Below are 25059 nucleotides of genomic sequence, written 5' to 3' on the forward strand. Positions count from 1 at the left end.
TATTTTTTATGAACTGATTACTTATTTAAGTATTATGTGTAAAGTTAGCTTAATCATAATCACATGTTAAGTATTACATGCAATATTATTTTAATCACGTAGTGATCTACATGTATCAGTAAAAAATTATATTGAAAAAAATTTAAGACTAAATTTAAAAAAAAATATAAAACCTAATTTAAAAAAGATTAATTGGTTCTTGAAAATCTAATCATTGTACTCTACTTTTTTAGTGTCTTATGTTTTGAGATTGTTTGTAAAGCATTATTAGTTTGACTAAAGAATTTTTTTTTATTTTTTTTTACTTTTATGGTTGGGACATTTAATATAAGAGATTTAATGTTTTTTAATATTACAATTGACATTAATATTGATCAAATTATGTTGTTTAAAATTTCATCTTAAACATTGTATGGTTGAAGTTGCGAGTGATAAGTTGAATATATAAAATTGCTGTTGTTCATTTTTTATTTACAACAAAGAAAGTAAGAATAACAGTTGTTATTTTTTATTTTACAAGAGTAAAAACAGCAGTTGTTGTTATTTATTTATTATTTTACAATAAAGAGTATAAGAACAATAGTTGTTTATATTAGAATCTTAAATTCCTAATTAGAATTTAAAAATTATGATGTTAGAGTTTTCAATTAAGATCTAAATGCAACAATAATAATATTTTATTTGGACTAATTAAAGAGACAAATAAAAAAGAGAAAGATGTACAATTTCTTTTTTTTTATTATCATATTCCTCTAATTCATTTAATTAAAATATGTGTAAAAAAACAAGTAAATGAGACGTGCTTAATCAAAATAAAAATTATATAAAATAAAATAATTTATAAAATGAAATAGAATTTAGATATTACAAAAAAAAATAATGTATAAATAGTATAGAATTTAAATATTAAAAAAAAATTAAATTTACACATTAAACAACAAATAGATGGAACAAACATTTAAGACATCGAACAACAATATAACGAATATCACATAATCATGAAAAATTTGTGCCTGACAAAGATAATAATAAAATTTTTATCATTAAATTATATTATCAGCATTTGAATATTAATTCTAAATGTTTAAATTTTTTAAATTGAGATTTCTTACATGTATGTTGGGTAGTATTAGCTTCAGCATGTGCTAAATTCCTTGGATAAACAAGATATAGAACTATTAAGATAGTAAAATAAAAAATAATAAAACAAAATATAAATAATATTGATATAAAAATATTTTATTTATTTAATTATTTACTTTCAATATATATATATATATAATATCTATATATATGTATTTAAATTATAATATTTTATTTATTAAATTTCAATATTAAATTATAATAATTTTTATAATTTAAACAAAAAATTATAAAATATTTTATAAAATGATTAAAATATTTTTTAAAATATAATTTTCTTTGAAAATTTATATATTTTTAAAAGATATATACTTTTTAAAAATATTTTTTATTAAAAATGTTTATATATTTTTGTAAAAAATTAAAATGATATTTTAAAACAATTTTTTTATAAAATATTAAAATATATATAATATAAAAAAATTATCCAATCTCGATGATCTACAATCTAGTATTTTCTTATAATAAAATGTTGAATTACGCCAATAAAATATAATAATTGAACATGAAAAAACTATTATATTCTAAAAAATAAAATAAGATATCTTAAATGATCTTATCCTATTCATCAAACAGGTTCTAACTATCATTATTTCGTGAATATATTTAAATATTTGTCACATTCATAAATTTATTCAAATTAATTGTTAAAATAAGTTTAATCACCATTAATTAAAAAAATAATAATAACTTGCAACACGAACTTACTCAAAATATATCATTTTGTATATTTGAAGGATATTCCGTTACTAATAACTAAAAATTCCGTTGAAAATAGTTAAAAAGATTATTAAAATAAATACAACCTTTTTCAAATTTTTTTTTTATACATAAGATAAAAATAAAAATTTATCCATTGTTACATTTAGAAAATTTAACTATCCATTAAATGCATCGAATTTTATTAGTACTCAGGTAAAATTATTATTACGTAGCATATTAACAATTTAGATATCAGAATTAGAAGTATAATGGAATGGGCTTTCTTACAAGAAAAAACGAAACATGGATAATAAAAAGAATGAAGACCCAATTGGAAAGGCCCAAGCCTGTGACAACCAAAAAAATAAAAATAAAAGGGGTGACATTAACAGATTTCATTTCATTACATTTCATTTCATCACTTTCACTCAAATCTCCCGCATTCGTACCTGCTCATTCTCTTTGGCTCTCTTTCTCTTTCTCACTCTCTGGTGCTCTCTTACCAATTTCACTTTCCTGTGATGAGCTTCGATTCCTTGCCCAGCATGGACAACTTTTCCTCCAAAGCTTCAAACCAGATTCGGTTTCTGCTCAGCTCCTTCAACGAAGTCAACTTTGACTCCGTTTTCCATCAACTTTCTCAGGTCCTTCATTCATTCCTTCTTCCCAACCCCATCTTCTCTTTCCGTATTTTATTTTCTGGGTTTTTGTCAATTCGCGTGTTAGTGCCGTGTGATTGCTAAAGTTCCTTCCTTTTTCAACTGGGTTGTGGGAAAACTTGTTCTAGGTCACCTCGTTTTCCCGGTTGGTATCAATTTTTGAATTCACTTGAGATGCTTATTTGTGTGTGTATGTGTGTTGGAACCAAATATGCTCTGTATGGAAATGATTTTGTAGATTTATGTTGGTGGGTGTTTTAGGGTTTATGTTGGTTGGTCTTGTTTTTCCCAAATGGAATTTTATGTACATGATTGTTTGTGCTGCAAAGAGCTTAGTCTGTCCATTTCCCGAAACCCATTAGCAGTATTCTTCTGAAAATGGTAATTTACCTTATAGTTGTCTTCCTGTGGCATGGAGAATCAATCCAGGGTTTCTTTCACTACCGCCTTTAAATTAATTGGAGTATGAAATGATTAACTGAGGAGCTTTGGGGTCCATGTAGTTGATGATGTCTTAGGCCTTGAGCTGTGGGCACCTAGAATGGAATTGTTTTTTTCTTTGGGTGTTGTGGGTTTATGCAAAGTTGAGATTCTTGAGAAGCACAGGATGTGGGTGACACTGTTGGCAAGGTGATTATGGAGGATAGGATCTAGAGGCTTTAGGCTTTGGGTTCAAATTTGCATAAACCCTGAGCTGTGTAATTATAGGAAAAAAATTAGTGTCAGGCAGCAGAACTTAGCAGATTTCCTTCGGGGTTCTCTTTAATTTTTGATTAATTCATATTTGGAATCTTCTCTGCATTGTTATTGACACATGCTTTCTCACAGTTCGCTGAATTTGGAACCGCTGGATGCATTTTGCTGCTTCAGACTTGCTTGGATCACTATAGTTATGTCAGAAGAGATACAAAAGACATGCAGCATGAGCCAATTCTTGAGGCAGTCATTAAGTACCTCTTGGACAAACCAAACTTCATTACAGTGTTTTTGGAGACAATGAAGAATGTAGAAATTAATGAAAGCTTTTTAGAAAGTTTTTGTAATGGATTGCAGTTGTCATTATTGGAAAAAATTGTGATCAGTCTTGCTTTATCTGATTCTGAAAATCCTGATGCTAGGCTATGTGGTAAGTATGAATTTAATTTTTTGTGTCAGTTCTTACTTAATGTTTTTATTACATACATTTTACTTGAGAAACGGTGTTTATATCTTTTTGCAATGCTAGTTTCACGGTCATTTCCATATTATTAACTGTGTCAATTTTTTCCTGTGTTATTGTATTATATTTGACCTAAAATATTGCTCTTTTATAGGGAAGAATTTTTGCATGGCTCGGATTGAGGAATTGTGTGCCAATCCTGGTTCTTTGAGTTTCCATGAGCAAATTCACAATATTATCATGTTTCTAAAGCAGTCTGAGGGTCTATCGAAGCATGTGGATTCCTTTATGCAGATATTATCACTTGTGCAGTTTAAGGACACACCACCTTTTGTTTTGACTCCATTGCTACCTGATGAGATGCGCGAGGCTGATTTTTTAAGGTAGTTACTTATTTAGTTATTCTTATTGTATGGGTGATTCTAGGAAACATTTATGTTCAATGGTCATTTTAATCACAGAAACTAACACCTTAACATTTATTAAGTTGACTACTAATCATTTGTTCAATATTAAAAACTTCTTTTTCCTGTGATATACATGATTAACATGAACCCGCTTATTTGTTAATTAAATTTAGAATGTTGGTAAAATAGATCTGGTTTCAAAATCACTTGTGAGTGTAATTTTATGCTTGTTTTATATTCTTAATTAATTTAACCGTTAGACTGTGATGTTGCTAAATCTGCTATTGAAGTTCAATGACTTGTGCTTAGTAGCTTTCCCTGTCTTTTTACAGGAATATGGAGTTGTTCCATGAGTGTGGTGAAAATGATTTCGATGCTATTTTAGCTGACATACAGAAGGAAATGGACATGGGAGATATTGTGAAGGAACTAGGCTATGGGTGCACTATTGATGTCGCACAGTGCAAGGAAATATTTTCACTCTTTTTACCTTTAACTGATAGTATGCTCTCTAAATTACTTGGTGCTATTGCTGGTACCCATGCTGGGCTGGAGGACAACCAGAATACATTCTTAACTTTTGGCACAGCCCTTGGATGCAACAACTTGTCTGAGTTGCCACCACTGAACTCTTGGAATATTGATGTCTTGATAGATACAGTCAAGCATCTTGTGAGTTTTTTTTTTTTTTTTTCAATAAAACTTAAAATTCAATTTGTGGTAGAAGCATTTATTCCAATTATTGGAATTTGAATAAATGAAGTGAATGCTTTCTTTTGCTGTACTTTCTGATACAGGCGCCTCAAACCAATTGGATACGGGTTATTGAAAATCTTGATCATGAAGGATTTTTCCTTCCTAGTGAAGAAGCTTTCTCTTTTCTCATGTCTGTATATAAACTTGCCTGTAAGGTATAATATTGGGACTGTACCTATGCTTTTTGTGGTGCTTAATTGATGAGCATGTGAACTTTGGCATTAAATTCTAAATGTTTGAAATTGAGCCTAGCAGGATCCATTCCCTCTCCATGCTGTCTGTGGGTCTGTCTGGAAGAATACTGAGGGTCAGCTGTCTTTCCTTAAATACGCTGTGTCAGCACCACCGGAAATTTTTACCTTTACACACTCTGCTAGGCAGCTGGTATGGTGCCTTGTCTGCACATTTGCTGTTTCTTGTTTCTCTCTCCTATTTTTTACTGCAACAAATTTTTATGCAGGCATATGTTGATGCAATCAATGGCCACAAGCTTCAAAATGGACATGCAAATCATGCATGGCTGTGTCTTGACCTTTTGGATGTCCTCTGCCAGCTAGCTGAAAAGGGTTATGCCAGTATTGTTCGATCAATCCTTGATTATCCCCTTAAACACTGTCCTGAAGTCTTGCTTCTTGGGATGGCACAAGTTAATGTACAATTTAATGGATTCATATTTATTGGTTTTTCATATTTCATGTCTTTTATTGCTATTGAGTTTAAATTTGTTCTTGTAGACTGCCTACAACCTCTTGCAGCGTGAAGTATCTCTAATTGTTTTTCCCATGGTAGTAAAAAGTGCCGTTGGCAGTGGGATGATTTTACACCTCTGGCATTTGAATCCCAATATGGTCTTGCGAGGGTTTATGGATTCTCAAAATAATGATGCAGACAGCACTATAAGAATTGTGGACATCTGCCAGGAGCTAAAGGTTGTTCTCATGTAAAGTGTGGATATTTCATTTTGATCATTTTCCTGATATATGGAGATCACTATCACTGGTTTTTCTTGTTTGAATTTATAATTTGTTAAAATAGGCAACACTTACTTAGCTTGAGCTCTTTCAGTTACCTTTGCAATAAGCCTCCAAACTTGTCTGTTTCAATGCCAGTCTCTTGACCTTGTTTTTGTTTTTGTTTTTTTTTTCAGTTTTAACTCTTGTTTCTTATTTGTTTTACAGATTCTGTCATCAGTGGTGGAAATTGTTCCCTCTTACTATAGTGTAAGGTTAGCAGCTGTTGCATCAAGAAAAGAATTTCTTGACCTTGATAAGTGGTTGAGTAGCAACTTAACTACTTACAAGGATGTCTTTTTTGAGGTAATATTGCCATCTCTCATGGTTTGATTTCTAATTTATTAAGACATTAGCAGTACAAATTTATGCTGTCAATACTTATCTTGTACATTTTAAATTGCATTCCTCTGAATTATTGTAGCCGAGAAGTGGCTGACATATAGGGTCACTTTGCAGGAATGCCTCAAGTTCTTAAAGGATGTCCAGTTTGGTGGATCACAAAACCTTTCTGGCAAATCTTTTCATCAGTCTGGTGCTGTTCAGAATATCTATGCTGAGACATCTGCTACTTTCTTGAAGGTTCTACTTGAATCATTTGGTTTTTCTGCCTCTCTTGGGCTCATTTGATTTTCACTTCTACTGTGGGATTTGACCTTTTCCTATTACAGGTTCTTAAATCTCATACTGACTTGGTAATCGCAAGGCAACTTTCTGAGGAGTTGGAGAAGTTGCATATATCTATTGTAGATTCAAATCCAAGGCTTCAGAATGGTGGGACTGCTGATTCATCTACTTCTGATGGATATGCCGATGACATTGAAGCAGAAGCAAACTCCTACTTCCATCAGATGTTCTCTGATCAGTTAACCATTAACGCAATGGTGCAAATGCTTGCCCGATTCAAGGAATCTTCTGTGAAGAGGTGATTTCCTTCTTAATTTGCATCTGGCCAATCTGGTACTATTAGTAATATCCTAGTGTTGCATTTTTTTAAGCACTTGCTAATCCAAAACATAAGTGTTTGAGATTTTTTGTGGATTAGGGATAGGCAAGGTAGTTAAAATTGAGATTTTACTTTAAATAGTAAAGGGGATTGAAAATTGTAAAATCGTTAATCAAATGGTAAGGTTTTACAATATTCATATAAATACATATAAATTCATCTATATGCATATAAAATAGCATAATTTGGGAAAAAAACCTTTAAATCAATAAAAGCACTTAAATAAAGTAGCACCAACAAATTATAATCCTTATTCCACAAGAATGTCATGCATTGGCAAGAGTAAAAGATAGACTCGAACAGAAAAGATGCAAGTACAGCAGCTCTAGACTCGTACTCAGAGCAGTAGCACACTGCAGGGTTTAGTTGCAGACCAGGGTACACTCTTGAATGTTGACAACAATGTTAGGGTTTAAAGTTGCTAGAGGCAAATTTGGTTTGATAAAAAAGGAGATCTGAAAGATGCATCAACTATATTAGGGTTCAACAAAAGAGGCTTTTTGAAGAATTTTCAGAATCAAAATGAAATCATTGAATATCACAATTTGAGGTGTTTTACTATTTAAATCGGGATTTTACAACGATTTTACTCAGCCACGATTTAAATTGGTAAGGCTTGCAAAAATTGCATGATTTTACCGATTTAAATTGGTAAGGCTTCCAAAGACTGTTTACAGTTCAAATCGGAATTTTAACTACCATAGTGATAGGTAAAACTAGAAACTTGTATCAAGGTGTTCTGTTAATTCTCACTCTGTCTATAATGCCCATTAAACCTTTCAGTTAGCATATGGAAAAGAAATGTAAACTTTCAAGGTCAGATTCAGATGTGTATTATATTGTCCCTTGTGTGAATATTCTATCAATGGTGTCTAATGTATCCTCATATATCTCGTTACCAGATAGAACTATCTAGTTTACTTCTGGAAATTCTTGCAAATCATTCATTAAAAAGATGTAGTAAATATTGTTTGATCCTGTTGGGCCCAAGCCAAGTGGGCCTCCACTAAAAACATACCAGAGAAGGAGGGGTAGAATGGGAATTGGGGGCAAGGAGGCTGTTAAGGAAGATCCTAACAAAATGAATGACGTGGAGGAGTGAGAGGTGATGGGGGGCAGAGGGAAGGATATATGGTTGTTGAGCAGAGAGGATAAGGGAATTATCGGGAAGGTTATTTGGAGGGGTGGCGGTCATAGGAACAGCGTCATTGCTTTCTGCATTAGCAATACTTATTTCTTTCTGTTATTTCCAGCTAATTCCTTGTACTATCAGTGATATCCCCTGAGTTTGCTTGCTATACAATAGTAAATATATTCAGTTCCTATCAGATCCCTGACCTTTTGGAGATCACCATTGAGAATCAAATACTGCAAGTTTTGAGTTACTGTTATATGATTGGACCACAACTATAATGTTATCCTTTAGGCTTTACCGCTATTTTCATGTCATTTAGCAAATTGTTACCATGGTGCTTGAGTTGATAACCTGCCTACATTCTTTATAGTAAGAGAGTTCACTCTTACTATGTTGCTTTTCTGTGTTAATTACATCTATATTGTTATTATATTTAAGGGAAACTTTAATTGGAAATATTGTCAAAAAAATTATGGAAAATGTTTGAGGAATGTTTATCTGCTCACTTTGATACTATTGTTTGTTTCCAATTCAAGTAATTATTACGTGGTCGGTAAGTTAAGTATTAATATCCTGTCTATTTTGGTGAGTTAACAGGGAGAAGTCAATTTTTGAATGCATGATTGCAAACTTATTTGAGGAATATAGGTTTTTCCCAAAGTATCCTGAAAGGCAACTCAAAATTGCTGCAGTTCTCTTTGGTAAGTTTTTTGATGTTTTGAAGATCAGTATATTGGGGCTTGTGAGTGTTACTGTTCTACTAGGCAATTTTGGATCTGGGTTGGTAAATTGCAATCTATGAAAAATGTTTTTTAACAATAAATTATGCTTGTAAGTGTTTATCTTACCTGCATTCAAACTTCGGGGATTGAATCTTTGCTGTACTTGTACAAGAAATAACCAGATTGTAGCATAAGCCATTCCTTTTTTAAGCTTTGTTTCAAGCTCAAGCTTGATTTAAATTTGGTTATTTTTTCAAATTTCAAAACGTCTAGCAAATTTAAGATGCTGGGCTCTGGGCTAATGAATGAATGACAAGTGAATGATGTCATTTATGTAGTAGTTATTAATTTTTGATATAATAATGATGTAGGAGGTCTTGTTTAATCAATTTTTATTATAATGATCGTAGACTGTCAATATCTTTGCAATCTTGAGCTTAGTACCATTGAGTGTCAGTTGAGCCCAGTGGATCTTTTACTAAGCCAAGCGGACCTTACCCCTTTTTTTTGAATAACTTCCTTCAATTTCCACTGATATATGCTGCTACTGGTTGACAGTCCCTTTGCTTATTTATTGAGGTGATTTTATTAAACATATTTTTGTTTTTTTAATTTTTAAGTGCATACATCGTATTGAAGTGAATATTATATGCATAACTTCATATAGATTACAATGTGTCAAGGTAATTCTGTTTGCTGACAAAACAGATTGAGCTGAATTGAGAGTGAAACAATGCTGGTCATATACTTTCGCTTAGAAAATTTTGTTTGTTGGTAATAATGGGTTTAGTTCCTTCAGATGTATTATGATTCTAATTTGTTGTCAACTTGTAATCCTTGTATTTAAATTTGTCTTGCATTTGACGCCTATAAATTAAGAGGATTTCTCTTTATCATACTTTGTGGATGTTATTATATGATGTTTTCTGAGTATGCATACTGCTTGCCTTAGACTATGCACAATTTTGTAACTGTAAGCGTATTCTTTCATACCTTTATTTTTACATCATTTTTTACAATGTATTCTTTTTACATGTATCAGGTTCTGTGATCAAGCATCAGCTTGTAACTCATCTTTCTCTTGGGATTGCTCTTCGATATGTTCTTGATGCACTGCGCAAGCCTGCAGATTCAAAAGTGTGTTGATTTGAAGAGTGAATTTCTTTCGAGTCTTTATTTGATATTTGAGTTAACTGCACCTTTTGTTATACAGATGTTTTTGTTTGGAAGTCTGGCATTGGAGCAGTTTGTGGATCGTCTGATTGAGTGGCCTCAGTATTGCAATCACATTCTACAAATTTCCCATTTGCGCAGTACACATTCAGAAATAGTTGCTTTCATTGAACAAGCTCTTGCCAGGATTTCCTCTGGTCATGCAGATGTAGATGGGGCAAGCCATCCTGCTGTTATTAGTAACCATAATTCTGCTCAGGCTACATTAGGGCATGTAGAGGTAAAAGTAAATTCCTTTCTTCCCTTTTTGTACCTTATGGCTCAGTTAAGAATTTGATTTTTTATTTTACATTCGGAAGTGCAGTCATTCATTGGCTAGTCAGTTGTAGTTTCATTTTGTATTACCTTCTGTTTTTTTTTTTTTTCCCTGTTAAGGTAATATTTTTGTTTATGCTGTATCCTGTAGCAGCTCAGTGGCTCTAGCGTCCTACAACCTGGACAACAACATTTATCGCTGCAGCTTCAACAGAGACGTGAAAATCCCTTGGATGATCGTCACAAAGCCACTGTTAGTTCATCTACTGATGTAAAACCACTCTTATCTTCCCTAGGGCAATCTTCAGTAGTAACACCTGCTGATACTTCTAGTTCTAGTAAGGTACTTTTATGATGTTTTTAGAGCATGATGTGAATGGTGTACCTCTCTTTCTCTTTTCATTTATTTTTCTATTCTTAATGTTACTGTGTTCGAGACATACTTGAGTAGGCTAGTGTCCAGTTCATTTACAGAAGCTGTTAGTTTCTGTTCTAACTCTTTATAACTGATAGCTGTCAGTTGTTCAAATACTGTTAGTGTTGTAACAGCTTCTGTCATAGTCAGCTGTTGTAATTGTTTTCTCTATCTGTTCAGTGGAACTCTATTATGTAATTATAAGAACTCAACATTGAGTTTATCAGATTTGAAATACTGAGTTTATCTTATCAGATGTTTCTCAGAGATTACTCTCTGGTTTTAAAACTCCTCCATGTTTTTAGTTTCCCAGACTTTGTTTATTTTATTGCTCATGCTCAGATTATTTCATATAGTGACTTTCGCTTTCTTGCTACCATGGCAGTTACATAGCACAGTTAGTGCCTCATCAATGCTATCTTCCCCTGGTTTTGTTCGTCCATCCCGTGGAGCTAATTCTACCAGTATATTTCTCACACTAATGAACAAAAGCATAATACCATAAATATCAACCTTTCTTTCTGCTTTCATTTTCTGAATTATGCTATGTTTCTTTGTTCTGTCCCATCTGATGTAGGGTTTGGATCTGCCTTGAACATTGAAACTTTGGTTGCTGCTGCTGAGAAAAGAGAAACTCCTATTGAGGTACTCTAGCCCTTTACAATAAATTGATCAGATTGGCTGTTTTCTTGGTTTGGTTTATAAATGTGTTCAGTTGTTTAGATTCTCTGTCATTTTGCTTATCTGATTATGAATAGTTTTGTAATGTTTCATGCTTCATCCTCTGCTCATGTCTCTTTAATTTCTTATAAAAATGTAAATTGGGGTTTTTTTTATTCACATTGATGTAATCCTCTTTTTTCTTTTAACAGGCTCCAGGGTCAGAGGTTCAGGACAAGATATCATTTATAATTAATAATATTTCTGCTGCTAATATTGAGGCTAAAGCAAAAGAATTCACTGAAATTTTGAAAGAGCAGTACTATCCATGGTTTGCACAGTATATGGTTATGAAAAGGTTAGCATAATTCATATATCTTGTCACATGTCATGTAGTTGTTTAAAGTTGAATCGATGTAGATATATGTGAATGGATATACTGTGCAGAAACTGACTGCAACAGGAAGTTTAAATGGACTGTTGGGATAGCATAATTAAAAAAAAAGTGTAATGCTGAAACAGATTGTAGACACTGTAATGTGGTAACCAGTGTATAATTAGAGAATGAAATCGCATTTTGTATTGCATTATGAATTATGTTGAATTTGTTTATACTTTTGGTTTAGTCAATTTGCCCTACGAGATAAACTGAACCAATAGTGAATAATTGATTTGTTATCTCATCCTAAACATGGAATTAGGACCGTAGGATTAGATGAGATAACCCATTGTTAATATTTTTCTGTTTCTTCTCTGTCTCTCTCTAGATTGGGTTTTAGTTAAGAACTGAATAATAGAAGTTGAGAGTCGAGACATAACTGGAAATCATTAAAACATGGTCTGGGAGGAAGTTCCTCAGAGTAGTGGATATGGAGGAAGTTTCAATGTTTTGCTTGGTTTTTGTTTTTTTTTTTTCTTTTCTTTTCTTTTATGTTCTTAATCTTTTGGCACATTCTACAGTACTGATGCTATATTTATTTTATTTACTTTTATACCATTTGATACTTAACTTCTTGGTAGAGCGAGCATTGAGCCAAATTTCCATGACTTGTATCTGAAATTCCTGGATAAAGTTAATTCAAAGGCTTTGAACAAAGAGATTGTCCAGGCAACTTATGAAAATTGCAAGGTTTGAACCTTGTTACTGTTCCCTGCTTGATTGAAGTGCGGATATGTCAAAAATTTGAAATAGTACTTGGTGTTTGTATACTCTTCAGGTTCTTTTGGGATCAGAACTCATAAAATCTAGTTCAGAGGAGCGGTCTTTGCTAAAAAATCTGGGGAGCTGGCTTGGAAAGTTGACAATTGGCCGGAACCAGGTTTTGAGGGCTCGTGAAATAGACCCAAAATCTTTGATTATAGAGGTAAAACCCACGCTGAAAATATTTAGGAGCTGATGGCATATGAAGTGGTCATGTGCTAATTGTATTGTTTTCTATGTTTTTAGGCATATGAGAAGGGGCTGATGATTGCAGTTATTCCATTTACTTCAAAGGTATAATAAATATGATTGTGATGAACTGTTTTGATGGTTATATTCAATCACATCACGTGCTACATTTTTATTCATTTTAATGCCATAGATCCTCGAACCATGCCAAAGCAGTCTTGCATATCAACCTCCTAATCCTTGGACTATGGGCATTTTGGGATTGCTTGCTGAGATTTATTCAATGCCAAACTTGAAAATGAACCTCAAGTTTGACATAGAGGTCTGTTTTTCATTTCCTCATTGGAGTGTCATCTGAATAGTTATGGCTCTCATTCACCTATTTATTCAAATCATTGTTTTATACTATACAGGTTTTATTCAAAAACCTTGGTGTAGATATGAAGGATGTCACACCTACTTCTCTCCTTAAGGATCGTAAAAGAGAAATTGAAGGAAATCCTGATTTCTCCAATAAAGATGTTGGGGCATCTCAATCACAAATGATTTCTGATATAAAATCTGGCCTTGTACCTCCAGTAAATCAAGTCGAATTACCGCTTGAAGTCACCAATCCATCCAATACTGCGGCTCATCCACATATACTGTCTCAGGTTTGTTTCTTCTGATATTATTTGAGGCTTCGACTACTTGTTGATGTTAATTTTTCGAATTGTTTGAATATTTCTGGGTTGATAGTATGCTGGTCCTCTTCATATTTCAACGGGGACATTGATGGAAGATGAGAAGGTTACACCTTTGGGATTGTCTGATCAGCTTCCCTCTGCTCAAGGACTGTTACAAGCAACTCCTTCCCCAGCACCGTTTACTATTAGCCAGGTGTGGAACCCAAAACTTGTTTCCCTTTTTTGTTTGAACCATTTATAGCTTAATGGCATGATTTTACTCACAACTGATTACTAATTCTTGTGTTATAGCTCCCAACACAGATACCTAACATTGGAACTCATGTTATTATCAATCAAAAACTCAGTGGTTTTGGTTTGCAAATGCATTTTCAGAGGTATGGTACTCTTGCTATATTGTTTTGCTTCTTGTTTGAATCTTGTGACAGTACCTATTTTTTTTTTTATTACAGAGCAGTACCCATTGCAATGGACAGAGCTATCAAAGAGATAGTGTCTAGTATTGTGCAGCGTAGTGTTTCCATAGCAACACAAACTACAAAGGAGCTTGTTTTAAAGGTTTACATTTCAACGAAGCCTTGCTTCTAATTGTTTGATTTTGCAATTCCATTTGTTGTACTTCTTAATTGAATCTTTGCTTCAGTGGACCTGTCCAGGATAATATGATTTATAATGTTGCATGTTTTAGATCGTGTTAATATCTTTTCAACTGCTGCTTATTGTGGTTTTGTAACATATATGAATGGCTTAATTTTATATTAGCCATGAATAGACGAAGCATGTACCCAGTTTCGTTTGCTTAATTTTATATCATTCATTTGCAGGATTATGCAATGGAATCTGACGAGACACGAATATTAAATGCTGCACACTTGATGGTTGCCAGCCTGGCTGGGAGTTTGGCTCATGTTACATGCAAAGTAATGCCCTGAAATGTGACCTTTTAATCTATCCTGTTTGTTTAAGTCTAACAGTCTAAGCAATTTTCTTTTAGCATTATATGCTTTTTAGGCTCCATTTTTTTTTATTTTCTTTGTCTCTAATGTGTATCTATTTTTTCTAGGAACCATTACGGGCCTCAATATCTAGTCAACTGAGGACTTCACTTCAGAACTTAAATATTGCTAGTGAAATTTTGGAACAAGCTGTGCAACTTGTCACCAATGATAATCTAGATCTAGGGTGTGCAGTGATTGAACAGGCTGCTACTGATAAGGTTAGTCTGCTAAATGTGTTTGTGGTTATAGTTATTTGTGACAGTGTGGCAGTGAGTAAAATGTTTTGCTTTTGTTGCTTCTTTGTTAATATAACAATTAATTAGAGTATATGCACTATAATTTATTGTGAAAAAGATGACAAAATTGATTAAGGTATTTTGGTATGTGCAAAGGCGGCCATTTGAGGCACCAGTGGAGAGGGTGAATGACTTTTAATTCAGTGAAAAGTAGTAGAGGGAGATCAAAAAGAACTTTAAAGAAAATTGTTAAAAGATATTTAATGATAAATATCATCTCAATAAATTTGGTTTTTGACTGAACATAATGGTATCGCGTGATTTATGTAGCCGACTTCATCTAGTGAAATAAAACTTGATTGTTGTATAATACTGAACATTTGTTGAATTGTTTTCTTTCTTGTATTGTATCATTGTATGTGATAACTGAAATCAAGTAACTCTGGTGAAACTAGGTAATGAAGTAAAAAAGCACTTCCATAGGTCACAATTTATTGTCACTATCTACATAACGCCAACTAATATTGCACCTCTTTCTGTTTATTCTTCATATTTTTGCAGCCTTGTAAGTATTAATCTGTTTAACCCAATAATTATTAGATTGTTGGCTTTAATGCTATCTATTATTTATTAGGCAATAAACACCATTGATACCGAAATTGGTCAGCAACTTTCTTTGAGAAGGAAACATCGAGAAGGTATGGGTTCTACATTTTTTGATGCAAACTTGTATCCACAAGGTTCTATGGGTGGTGTACCAGAGCCCCTTCGCCCCAAACCTGGTCAGTTGTCCCTCTCACAACAGCGTGTCTATGAGGTATTGTTTTGGCTTGGTTTAAGTATCTGGTGGGATTTATCACTCAGTTGAACTCAGCACAGTTTAATTTCTGTTCATTTATGTTAGGACTTTGTTCGACTTCCCTGGCAAAACCAGTCTAGCCAAAGCTCACATTCTATGTCTGCTGGTGTTGCTGTTCAATCTGGAAATACTAGTCTTACTGGCGCCAATGGTCCTGTATCAGGGCAGATAAACCCTGGTTACCCTGTGAGCACAGCATATGAAGGGGTCTCACGACCGTTAGATGATATAACAGAATCAAATTTGGCTCCACATTTTAGGTGCTTGCTTGTCATTCACTATGCTGATGTCTTTGATGTTCTAAAATTCTATTTTTATTTACAATCTGCATTTAATTTTCAGTGCTTCCTCAATTCACATTAGAGCTGCTGATAGTGTTTCCCAGCATAGTTTGGAGAAGGACTCTCTTGCCTCATTTCCTTCAGCTTCTTCCACCCCAGAGTTGCATGCAGTAGATTCTTCAGATGTTGTGAAAGTGAGGATTTTAGATAAATATCAATACTGAATGTGCTTTTTATTTGTCATGATTGGTGTCTAAATGTGCTTCTGAACTGTGGCTAGGAATCTGGAGCTTCTTCACAGCCACTAGTTACATCAGGTGCTATGGAGCGCCTTGGAAGTAGTTTCTTGGAGCCTTCTCTCACTACAAGAGATGCCCTAGATAAATTTCAAATTGTTGCACAAAAGGTCCTTACTGATCTTTATAGATTCTTGTGATGGTTATCTCTTTACGTATCCCATTGTAGAAATTAAGGTAGAAGCCAATTTATCGGATGGGCACTTAGTGTTTATCTTCCAATGGAGTCTACAGTTTTTCAAGCCTAAGTGTAATAAAATATTTGAAGCAAGTCTACCAGTTGTTGCAAGAATTGTTGATTACTTCTTCTGTTTAAATATTATCATGTAAAGTTTGTTTCAGATGTTTATTGATAGCTTGTATGCCTTTGGTTTCAGTTGGAAGCTATGGTCAGCAATGATTCCAGGGAAGCAGAAATACAGGTATAATGCTTTGATTCACACTTATTAAAATTAGTCTTACTATTGTGCCTGATATGAAGTGTTATCGCTACTAGCATTGTCTTTTTACTCCCTCAATGTTTTCTTTTCCACTGGTCTTAATGTTTTTGGTTCCTCACTTATGTTTAGGGTGTCATTTCTGAGGTTCCTGAGATCATACTTAGATGTGTTAGTCGAGATGAGGCAGCTTTAGCTGTGGCTCAAAAGGTACAGTCCTCTACAGTGATTTTACGATTCATGATTTTACCGAATTTCTAAATGCCAGATGTATTGTTGTAATTTGTTTACTTCAGTAATTTCATTCTTGTGTAGCTTATGTCTGGTACTCACAGTTATTAGTATTTTGAACAGGTTTTTAAGGGTTTATATGATAATGCATCAAACAACATTCATGTATGTGCTCATCTTGCAATCCTGACTGCCATTCGTGATGTTTGCAAGCTTGCTGTCAAGGAGCTTACTAGTTGGGTACGTTCTGTTTTACTGACAAAAGTTGCCATTGGTTGAATATAGAAATTAATGTATTGTTAGAATTTAATTTTTGGCGTTAATTTTAATTTTCCTTTAGTGTAATATGTTTTGAGTACTTGATAGTTTTTTTTTTTTTTTTTTTAAGAAAATGCATATTCTGACAAATTATTGATTCTCATTCCATAATTTTGATGGTTTGGGTATAATTTGTTGTTTGCAGAACAGAGTATTTAAAAATTTTTTGAGATAAAAAAGTATATGGTTGTTACAAAAGCTATTTCCTATCAGCTCTAAAACTAATACCAACCTGAAACAATTTTCTGGAAACTGATCTCTTAGTTATATAATGGATACTATTATTCAAGGAGCTACACTATATAATTACAGTAGTCAAACAAATACAAATGACTAACAGGTAATATTTCCAAGAGTAAAATATGTTTATGATTGTGATTTGTTTGTAACTATAGTATCTATTGTATATTCCTTGCAGGTAATTTACTCGGAAGAAGAAAGGAAATATAACAAAGATATTACTGTTGGCCTCATCCGTAGCGAATTGCTAAATCTTACTGAGTACAATGTTCATATGGCAAAACTAATTGATGGAGGAAGGAACAGTATGTCAAAAGGAAATAGCTTTAATTGTTTTTTCCCTTTTTTATAGAATTATAATTATCAACCTCACTGGGTGAATGTGCAGAGGCTGCAACGGAGTTTTCTATTTCCCTTCTTCAAACCCTGGTTATTGAGGAACCTAAAGTTATTTCAGAACTTCACAATCTTGTTGATGCTTTGGCAAAGGTTTGTATTTCTACATGGGTTTCTGCATTCCTTACTGGGATCTCAATTCCTTACAGTATTTTATATTTCAGCTTGCTACAAAGCCTGGATGCCCTGAGTCATTACCACAGCTTCTTGAAATGATCAAGAATCCTACTGGTAATGCTGCTGCTCTATCCTCTGGTAATGCTGGAAAGGAGGATAAGGCTAGACAATCAAGAGACAATAAGGTGCTAGGAAAAATGTGGTTCAACTGCCACTATTTTTCATGTACTTGTTTTTGGTTTTTTTTTTGTGGTCTAGTTTTTAATCTTCCTGATATTTTTTTTCTCATAAAAAACAGGGTCCTGGTCTTCTAGCTGCAAACAGGGAAGAGTTAAATGGTTTAGATTCTGTTGAACCAGATCCTGCTGGGTTCCGGGAGCAGGTATCCTGACCTTAAATTATTAGACAAGTTTGAATTTGTTGTGTGGATATTTGGCACCAATTGTGTAGGATATGACCATAACTACTTTACGATTTGACTGAAAGGGAACAATATACTTTTGATGCAAAGTGCCCTTTTGCTTCTGATGTTTTTATCCAAGTTTTCATTTCTTCCAGCAGCACCTGTGGTTTAACCGAGTATAATAAGTCATGTATGAGTATGGAAGAGTTTAAGTTAATCACACCTTAAACTGCTCTCAGAAGTACAATTATTTCTTTTGATTAGTGTCCTTGTAAGAGTTTCAAACATTGGGAATAGGAGAGTGAATACTATGCAGGGAAGTTCTATATGTTGTGAAGTTAAAATACAAAAGCAATTGAAAATTTCAGTGGCCCCTCTTGGGCACAAGAATTGTAATTAGAACCAGACATTTTTGAATATTTGTCTGTTGCCAAACTTTGTACTGTTAAAAAAAAAATTGTGGAAACCCTAAAATTTGACACTAATGTATCTAATGCTTCGTGTTTGCCAAGATCATCCATAATTGCTAAATTAATTGAACCAAAAGATAAAATGTAGAAGGTACATGGAAATTATGGCTACTGTAAGAATGATCTTGCTGTGAAGCTTATGAACTATTATTCTTGCCTTTTTAGACGCCCAAACTTTATGTTGTAACACAGACTCATAATGATACTTGATTCCTTTGTTTAGCAAAGGAATATTAGTGTAAATTCCATCTTTAATTTTCTCTTAGTGAGACCAGAAACAAAATTTGAACTTCTAATGTTTATTTATGGTTATATTGGTTGTAGGTTTCCATGTTGTTTGCTGAATGGTATAGGATATGTGAACTTCCTGGTGCCAATGATTCAGCTTCTTCCCACTTCATCTTGCAATTGCATCAGAATGGACTTCTCAAGGGGGATGATGTTACAGATCGTTTTTTCCGGCTATTGATGGTTAGATTTCTTTCTTCATGCATGTTACTTCTTTCTTGATTGTTGATTTAATCTCTTATCTTTTTTTTTTCCCCAGGAACTAGCTGTTACACATTGCTTATCCTCTGAGGTGATTAGTTCGGGGGCATTGACATCTCCTCAACAGATGCCGACAATGTCATTTCTTGCAATTGATATTTATGCAAAGCTTATCTTCTCAATCTTGAAGGTTGTCAACTGTGTACCTTTTTCCTTATTTTCTTTTTATTTAATTTGGGTAGCTTTGGCATCTTAGTAGTTTGGATGGTTGTTTTAACAGGGATCAAACAAACTCTTGCTTCTTTCTAAGGTATGTGATGATAAAATTTGAATATAGTCCCTCTCACCCTTGGGCTTTAGTAATTGTGGTCTAATATTGTTTCATGTCAGATTCTGGGAGTTACTGTCAGACTCATTATAAAGGATGCAGAGGAGAAGAAGGCCTCTTTTAATGGAAGACCATTTTTCAGATTGTTTATCAACTGGCTTCTAGATCTTAGTTCGTTGGAGCCTGTTACTGATGGTTCAAATCTCCAGGTGTTTGTCACTTTCATTTACTTCAATAGTTTATCTTTTTAGTTTTTTGGTACAAAAGCCAGGTCAAAGCCCCTGTTCCATTAGTTTCAATATTGGAATGATCAAAATTTTGTTCTTATTTAAGGTTTTGGTCTTTGTCAACAACTGTTTCAGAAGTTATAGAAAAAAATGAGTAAACGAGTATGGTCATATACGATGATGGTTTACATCAAAATGAATCTTTACATATATTTGGTTATGAAACTTAATATTGAGTTCAGATCACAGTATACTGATGTTTTAAGGATTTTACAAAGATGCTTGAAGGGAAATGATGTTTCGAGTGGTGAATTGACTAAGTTCATCTGATTTAGTTTCACAATTCATCTATATATTTTTTCAATTAAATAACTAATGTTGACCACACAATTCTGCTAAGAATTATCATAATTTTCTTTTTTGCAAATAATATTGGAAACAAAAAAATGCTCTGGGGAAGACATCATCAAGATAAGAAAATTGTGTCAAAGAAACAAGACATGCTGCATGTGTACCATGTTACACCCAATGACATTATTTACACTTCGTTTTGTTAGTTTGAAACTGGTGAATATCAGTAGAGGTTTTCATGGTTGACTGGTAACCCATTGATTATTGTATTGGTTGTGCTGATTTTGACTGCTTTTACTTTTGCCTCTCAATCCTCTCTCCAACGCCCAAGAAATTAATATTACAGTTGAGTGTTTGACTCATACCACTTTTATGTATTGCAGATTTTGACTGCTTTTGCCAATGCATTTCATGCTTTGCAGCCCCTCAAAGTTCCTGCATTCAGGTCAGACTATTGTCTAGCTGTGATTGATGGTTGGTTATATTGTGGTTTAGCAATAATTGCAGTAATGGAATGGTATTTTGACTGTAGACTTGTCAAGTGTTTGTGCGTTCTGTTAGCATGAAATGCTGATGTTGCTGGATTTATTAAGAATTCCTGTTTATGGAAAATGGAAATATTGTTTATTAGCAATCATCTACTTCTAGTTTACTTTGTCAGATCTTTCCTGCTGAAGCTATGTATGTTTTACTGCTGTCTTTGTGAAGAACTTAGCTAGAGTTATCTTTGTTTAATGTGCTTTAAGAGGTTTTGGTCATGTTGGCTCCTATCTAGGAATTGTTAGAGAGTTTAGATGCTTACATTTATGATGCACAATGATGAAATGTTCTTGTTTTAGTAGTAGATTTGTCATTTTATCTTAATTTAATATTAGATATCGTATGGGAAGTATGTAAAGAGGCTGGATATCTTGACTTTCAAACTTATGCTGAAGTAAGAAGTAGAAGGGGTTCCAAATACATTAGAAATATTGGACACACTAACATTGCTTGCGAATTATTTTGGAATTTGGGTTGATTCTGTATTCTGTTGTTTAATGCAATGTCAGCATTAAGGCTGACTTGACCTAAGATTACTTTTTTCCTCACTTCTAAATCGTCCTAAGACTACCTTTTTTTTGTCTTACTCTTAAATCCAATTTACCTGTAGCCAGTTTATCCAGTAGAGTTTCTATATTTTGATTTTGTTTTATAATTTTATTACTTAAATGGTTCCCATGTCGAAATGTTTCTTCAGTTTTGCATGGCTTGAGTTGATTAGTCACCGGAGCTTCATGCCAAAAATGTTGACTGGCAATGGTCAAAAAGGTTGGCCTTATATCCAAAGGTTGCTTGTAGATCTTTTCCAATTTATGGAACCTTTTCTAAGGCATGCTGAACTTGGAGACCCCGTATGTCTCTTTTCTCTACTTCATTTATTTACTCTCAGTTGGGTCTATGCTTGATAGTGCTTTTTACATCTATACTTTTTTAATTTTTATTATGATCAGGTTCGCGTTCTCTACAAAGGCACGCTTAGGGTGCTCTTGGTGCTACTTCACGACTTTCCAGAGTTTCTATGTGACTATCACTTTACCTTTTGCGATGTTATTCCTCCAAGTTGCATACAAATGCGAAATATAATTCTTAGTGCATTTCCGCGTAGTATGAGGCTGCCAGATCCATCTACTCCAAATTTGAAGGTCTTGATCTCATATTTATTCTAAAACTTTTAAGGTTAAGGAGCATTAAGTTGACACAACTGCCTTGTTTTTTTTTTCTCTATTCAGATTGATTTGCTTCAAGAAATAACCCAATCACCTCGCATTCTTTCTGAGGTTGATGCAGCACTTAAAGCAAAGCAGATGAAGGCTGATGTAGATGACTACCTCAAGGTCACCCCCTTCTCTATCTTTTTCATATTGGTTTGTTATCAATTCATGGGTTGCTATGTTATAAATCAGTAGAATGGTTATGCATGTTGCATTTATGCTTGTCCATTATTTGTGAATTCTTTTTGGTGAAGATTTTTTTTTATTTCCTTAAAACTTTGTTTTTGGCTCCTGCTGCATATTGTCTTGCTTTGTTTATTTATTAGATATTTCTATATTCATGTTTTTACTCTACTATATTTTATTTTATGATTGTTCAATCATATTTCTGCAGACAAGGCAACAGAGTTCTTCATTTTTGTCTGAACTGAAGGAGAAGCTGCTTCTCTCACCTAATGAAGCTGCCTCTGCTGGGACTCGTTACAATGTGCCACTAATCAACTCACTGGTGTTATATGTTGGAATGCAGGTACTGTAAATTTGAAACTATTTTATTCGTATTTACCTCTACATTAATGCATGTGTTATTGACTAAGGATGAACTTTTATATTGGAGTTTCAAAGTTACCTACCTAAGCTTTTGAAGCATGCTAATTATGAAGCGTTAAGAGCATGATGCTATAATATTAATTGGTGCATATTTGTATCAATTCTTTTTCATTTTTTTTTACACTTCTGCCACAATAATCTAAATAATGCATACCATATAATTGTTTATTAAATTTACGTATTATGGCATATCTGAAGGAGTAGGTCTGTCATGTTAGTTACTCTAACATATTTTAACATTTTATAGGATTCTTGCTTTAAAATTAAAATTTACTGTAAGATTGTATGGGATTTAGATGACTTTTTCTTATATTGTGGTGTCATGAACCAACAACCCCAGTAACTTAATCCATTAGTTGAAGACCCACTTTGGTCTTAAAATGCAGATAGTGTACAGGCCCACCTACTTTATGATGAAATTATTATTTTGTTTGGAGAATGGTTCAACATTGAAGTTTGTGATGAGTTTATGTCTGGCTTCCGTCTGTCTTTCAAGAGTAATCTCTCACTAATTTTTATGTTTTGATACAGGCAATCCAGCAGCTCCAAGGTCGAACACCTCATGCACAATCAGCAGCAAATGCTTTCCCATTGGCCGTATTTTCTGTCGGTGCTGCATTGGATATATTCCAGACACTAATTGTGGACTTGGACACTGAAGGGCGGTACCTTTTCCTCAATGCCGTTGCCAACCAACTTCGTTATCCCAATACTCATACACACTACTTCTCCTTCATCCTTCTGTACTTGTTTGCAGAATCAAACCAGGTACATCTAAACTTGTGATATGTATTTTATGTTTAGCTCTATCAAATGAATTCAAGCCTGTTGTGTATCTCTAATCAACTTACTTAACTGGATATTTATTTATTCACCTGCCAGGAAATTATCCAAGAACAAATTACTAGAGTCTTGTTAGAACGCCTAATTGTGAATCGTCCTCATCCCTGGGGCCTCCTCATTACTTTTATTGAGCTCATCAAGGTATTCTTTTATTACTGGTGTGATTTTCTCTTTTTATTAACAGAATCTCTATCTTTTGCTTTTGTTAATTTATTCTCGCAATTTGACAGAATCCAAGGTACAATTTCTGGAACCGGTCGTTCATAAGATGTGCGCCAGAGATCGAAAAACTCTTTGAATCAGTGTCTAGATCTTGTGGAGGTCCAAAACCTGTGGATGACAGTATGGTTTCGGGTTGGGTCTGACTGTCCACTCTTCTTACTGATTGTTAGTTCTCTGTAGGCTAACTCTCCCTTCTAACTAACCATTTTGTATTGAATTATTTACACCTCTTGTTCCCCCAACATGTGCTCTTTGTACATTGTAAATGATACTTGTATAAAATTCTTACTTTCACAACTTGTAACTTCTTACATTGCATCCAACATTTAATGGCACATAGCTTTAGTACGTCCTCTTAGACATGGAGAAACTAAGCTAAAATATGTTGGAAACGAGAGCTATAAAAACGGGCTTTCATATTCTGTTACAAATTTACAAGTACTGAGTTATGAGCTAATTATCACGTGATTACAAATAGAACGAGTTATAAACATGAATTGTGTTTCTAAAACAGATATCTTCGTCACTACTTATGTAGAAAAACTGCATATTACAAGAAGAAAAGAGGTTCAAATTCAGTAGAGATTCGACAGAAATATCTCAAGATGTTAGTGAGTTCATTTGTTTAACAACTCAACCCATTATGAACCAGATTGAGTCACAAGTTGTCACTCATTTGAACAGCTTTTTGAAAAATTGATGTCCTATCCATATAGGCATATATTAACAGCAACTTCTGAGAGCATATATTAATTCTAACCAATGATTTTCAATACAATGAGCTACAAAATCCTAGTGGGACGACTGTATACAAGCTGTGTTTTAATGCTGCGTGGGTTTGATTTAACATAATGGTAGGCGGGAACCCCAAGAAAATTCTGAAGGGGGGTAAGTCTCAGATATTTGCATCTGTTGAAATCTTTTTATTGTTGATCGCCTCAAGCTAAGCTTTAGCTTTTCTGCCTTTTCCCTTACCAAACATATCTTCTTTTGAGTCCTAGCTGAAGCCCTTGATTGTTTTCTCTCCAGCTCGTTCTGCAATCACAGGAGAGGATTCATGGAATAAAAGACAATGAAGTCATGTAAATTTGTTTTGAGAGTTTCTGTTGCTAGGATGTAACATAGCCCTTTTCAAATTTCAATAGATGTCATAAGCTTACATACCTGAATTTTATCCATCTTTTCCATAGCTTTTCTTGTTTGCTGCCATTCCCAATCATTTATTGCATTTTCTTTCGTTCTCATCCTATCAATAGATTTATCATCAAATTTTGCTGTGTTAGTGTTTCAATCACACACAAACAGGAGTGAGGGTTTGAGAATTTTCTACTCTCATCTCACTCACTTATGTATAAGTTCAACATGCTTGACCTTCTTACGAGTGTCTCTTTCATTATTTATCAGTCTTGTACGTTCATGGCTTCCAAATTTTGGTGCTCTATATATGCAGTTAAAGAAGGTCTGGCCTTGGTAAACAGGACTCTCTTCTCTAATTGAGGGTAGTGTTATGTTGTGAAGTTCTTGTTCAGGAGCAGTAAGGTAGGTGTTGCATATTGCTGAGAGTCTTGAATCTTCTTCTAGGCTTCCATTTTGCCTCGAATTCACAGATTCTGATGAAA

At 33.7% G+C, this 25059-nt stretch overlaps 1 protein-coding gene across 1 annotated transcript; it reads left to right on the forward strand.

Annotated features, from left to right (window-relative positions):
• The first annotated feature begins 2278 nt into the window (after positions 1-2278).
• Positions 2279-23925, forward strand: LOC113851504 (CCR4-NOT transcription complex subunit 1). The gene is made up of 51 exons (XM_027482006.1): positions 2279-2489; positions 3333-3630; positions 3818-4046; positions 4403-4742; positions 4868-4981; positions 5082-5210; positions 5287-5478; positions 5561-5755; positions 6005-6142; positions 6296-6418; positions 6508-6761; positions 8575-8678; positions 9742-9836; positions 9913-10158; positions 10339-10530; positions 10988-11066; positions 11180-11247; positions 11475-11620; positions 12283-12391; positions 12480-12626; positions 12710-12757; positions 12846-12974; positions 13066-13305; positions 13391-13531; positions 13630-13715; positions 13791-13896; positions 14163-14258; positions 14402-14554; positions 15207-15389; positions 15477-15691; positions 15774-15906; positions 15993-16118; positions 16386-16430; positions 16578-16655; positions 16800-16916; positions 17413-17539; positions 17623-17723; positions 17795-17932; positions 18046-18129; positions 18945-19091; positions 19168-19299; positions 19390-19419; positions 19500-19646; positions 20399-20460; positions 21253-21406; positions 21506-21697; positions 21785-21889; positions 22161-22295; positions 22907-23143; positions 23258-23359; positions 23449-23925. Exons 1-51 carry the CDS (start codon positions 2367-2369, stop codon positions 23581-23583), a joined length of 7245 nt encoding a protein of 2414 aa, XP_027337807.1. The 5' UTR covers positions 2279-2366; the 3' UTR covers positions 23584-23925.
• The last annotated feature ends 1134 nt before the right edge of the window (positions 23926-25059 follow it).

The sequence above is a fragment of the Abrus precatorius genome, unplaced genomic scaffold (assembly GCF_003935025.1).
Source record: "Abrus precatorius isolate BTA unplaced genomic scaffold, Abrus_2018 Scaffold9, whole genome shotgun sequence".
In the NCBI taxonomy this organism is placed as follows: Eukaryota; Viridiplantae; Streptophyta; class Magnoliopsida; order Fabales; family Fabaceae; genus Abrus; species Abrus precatorius.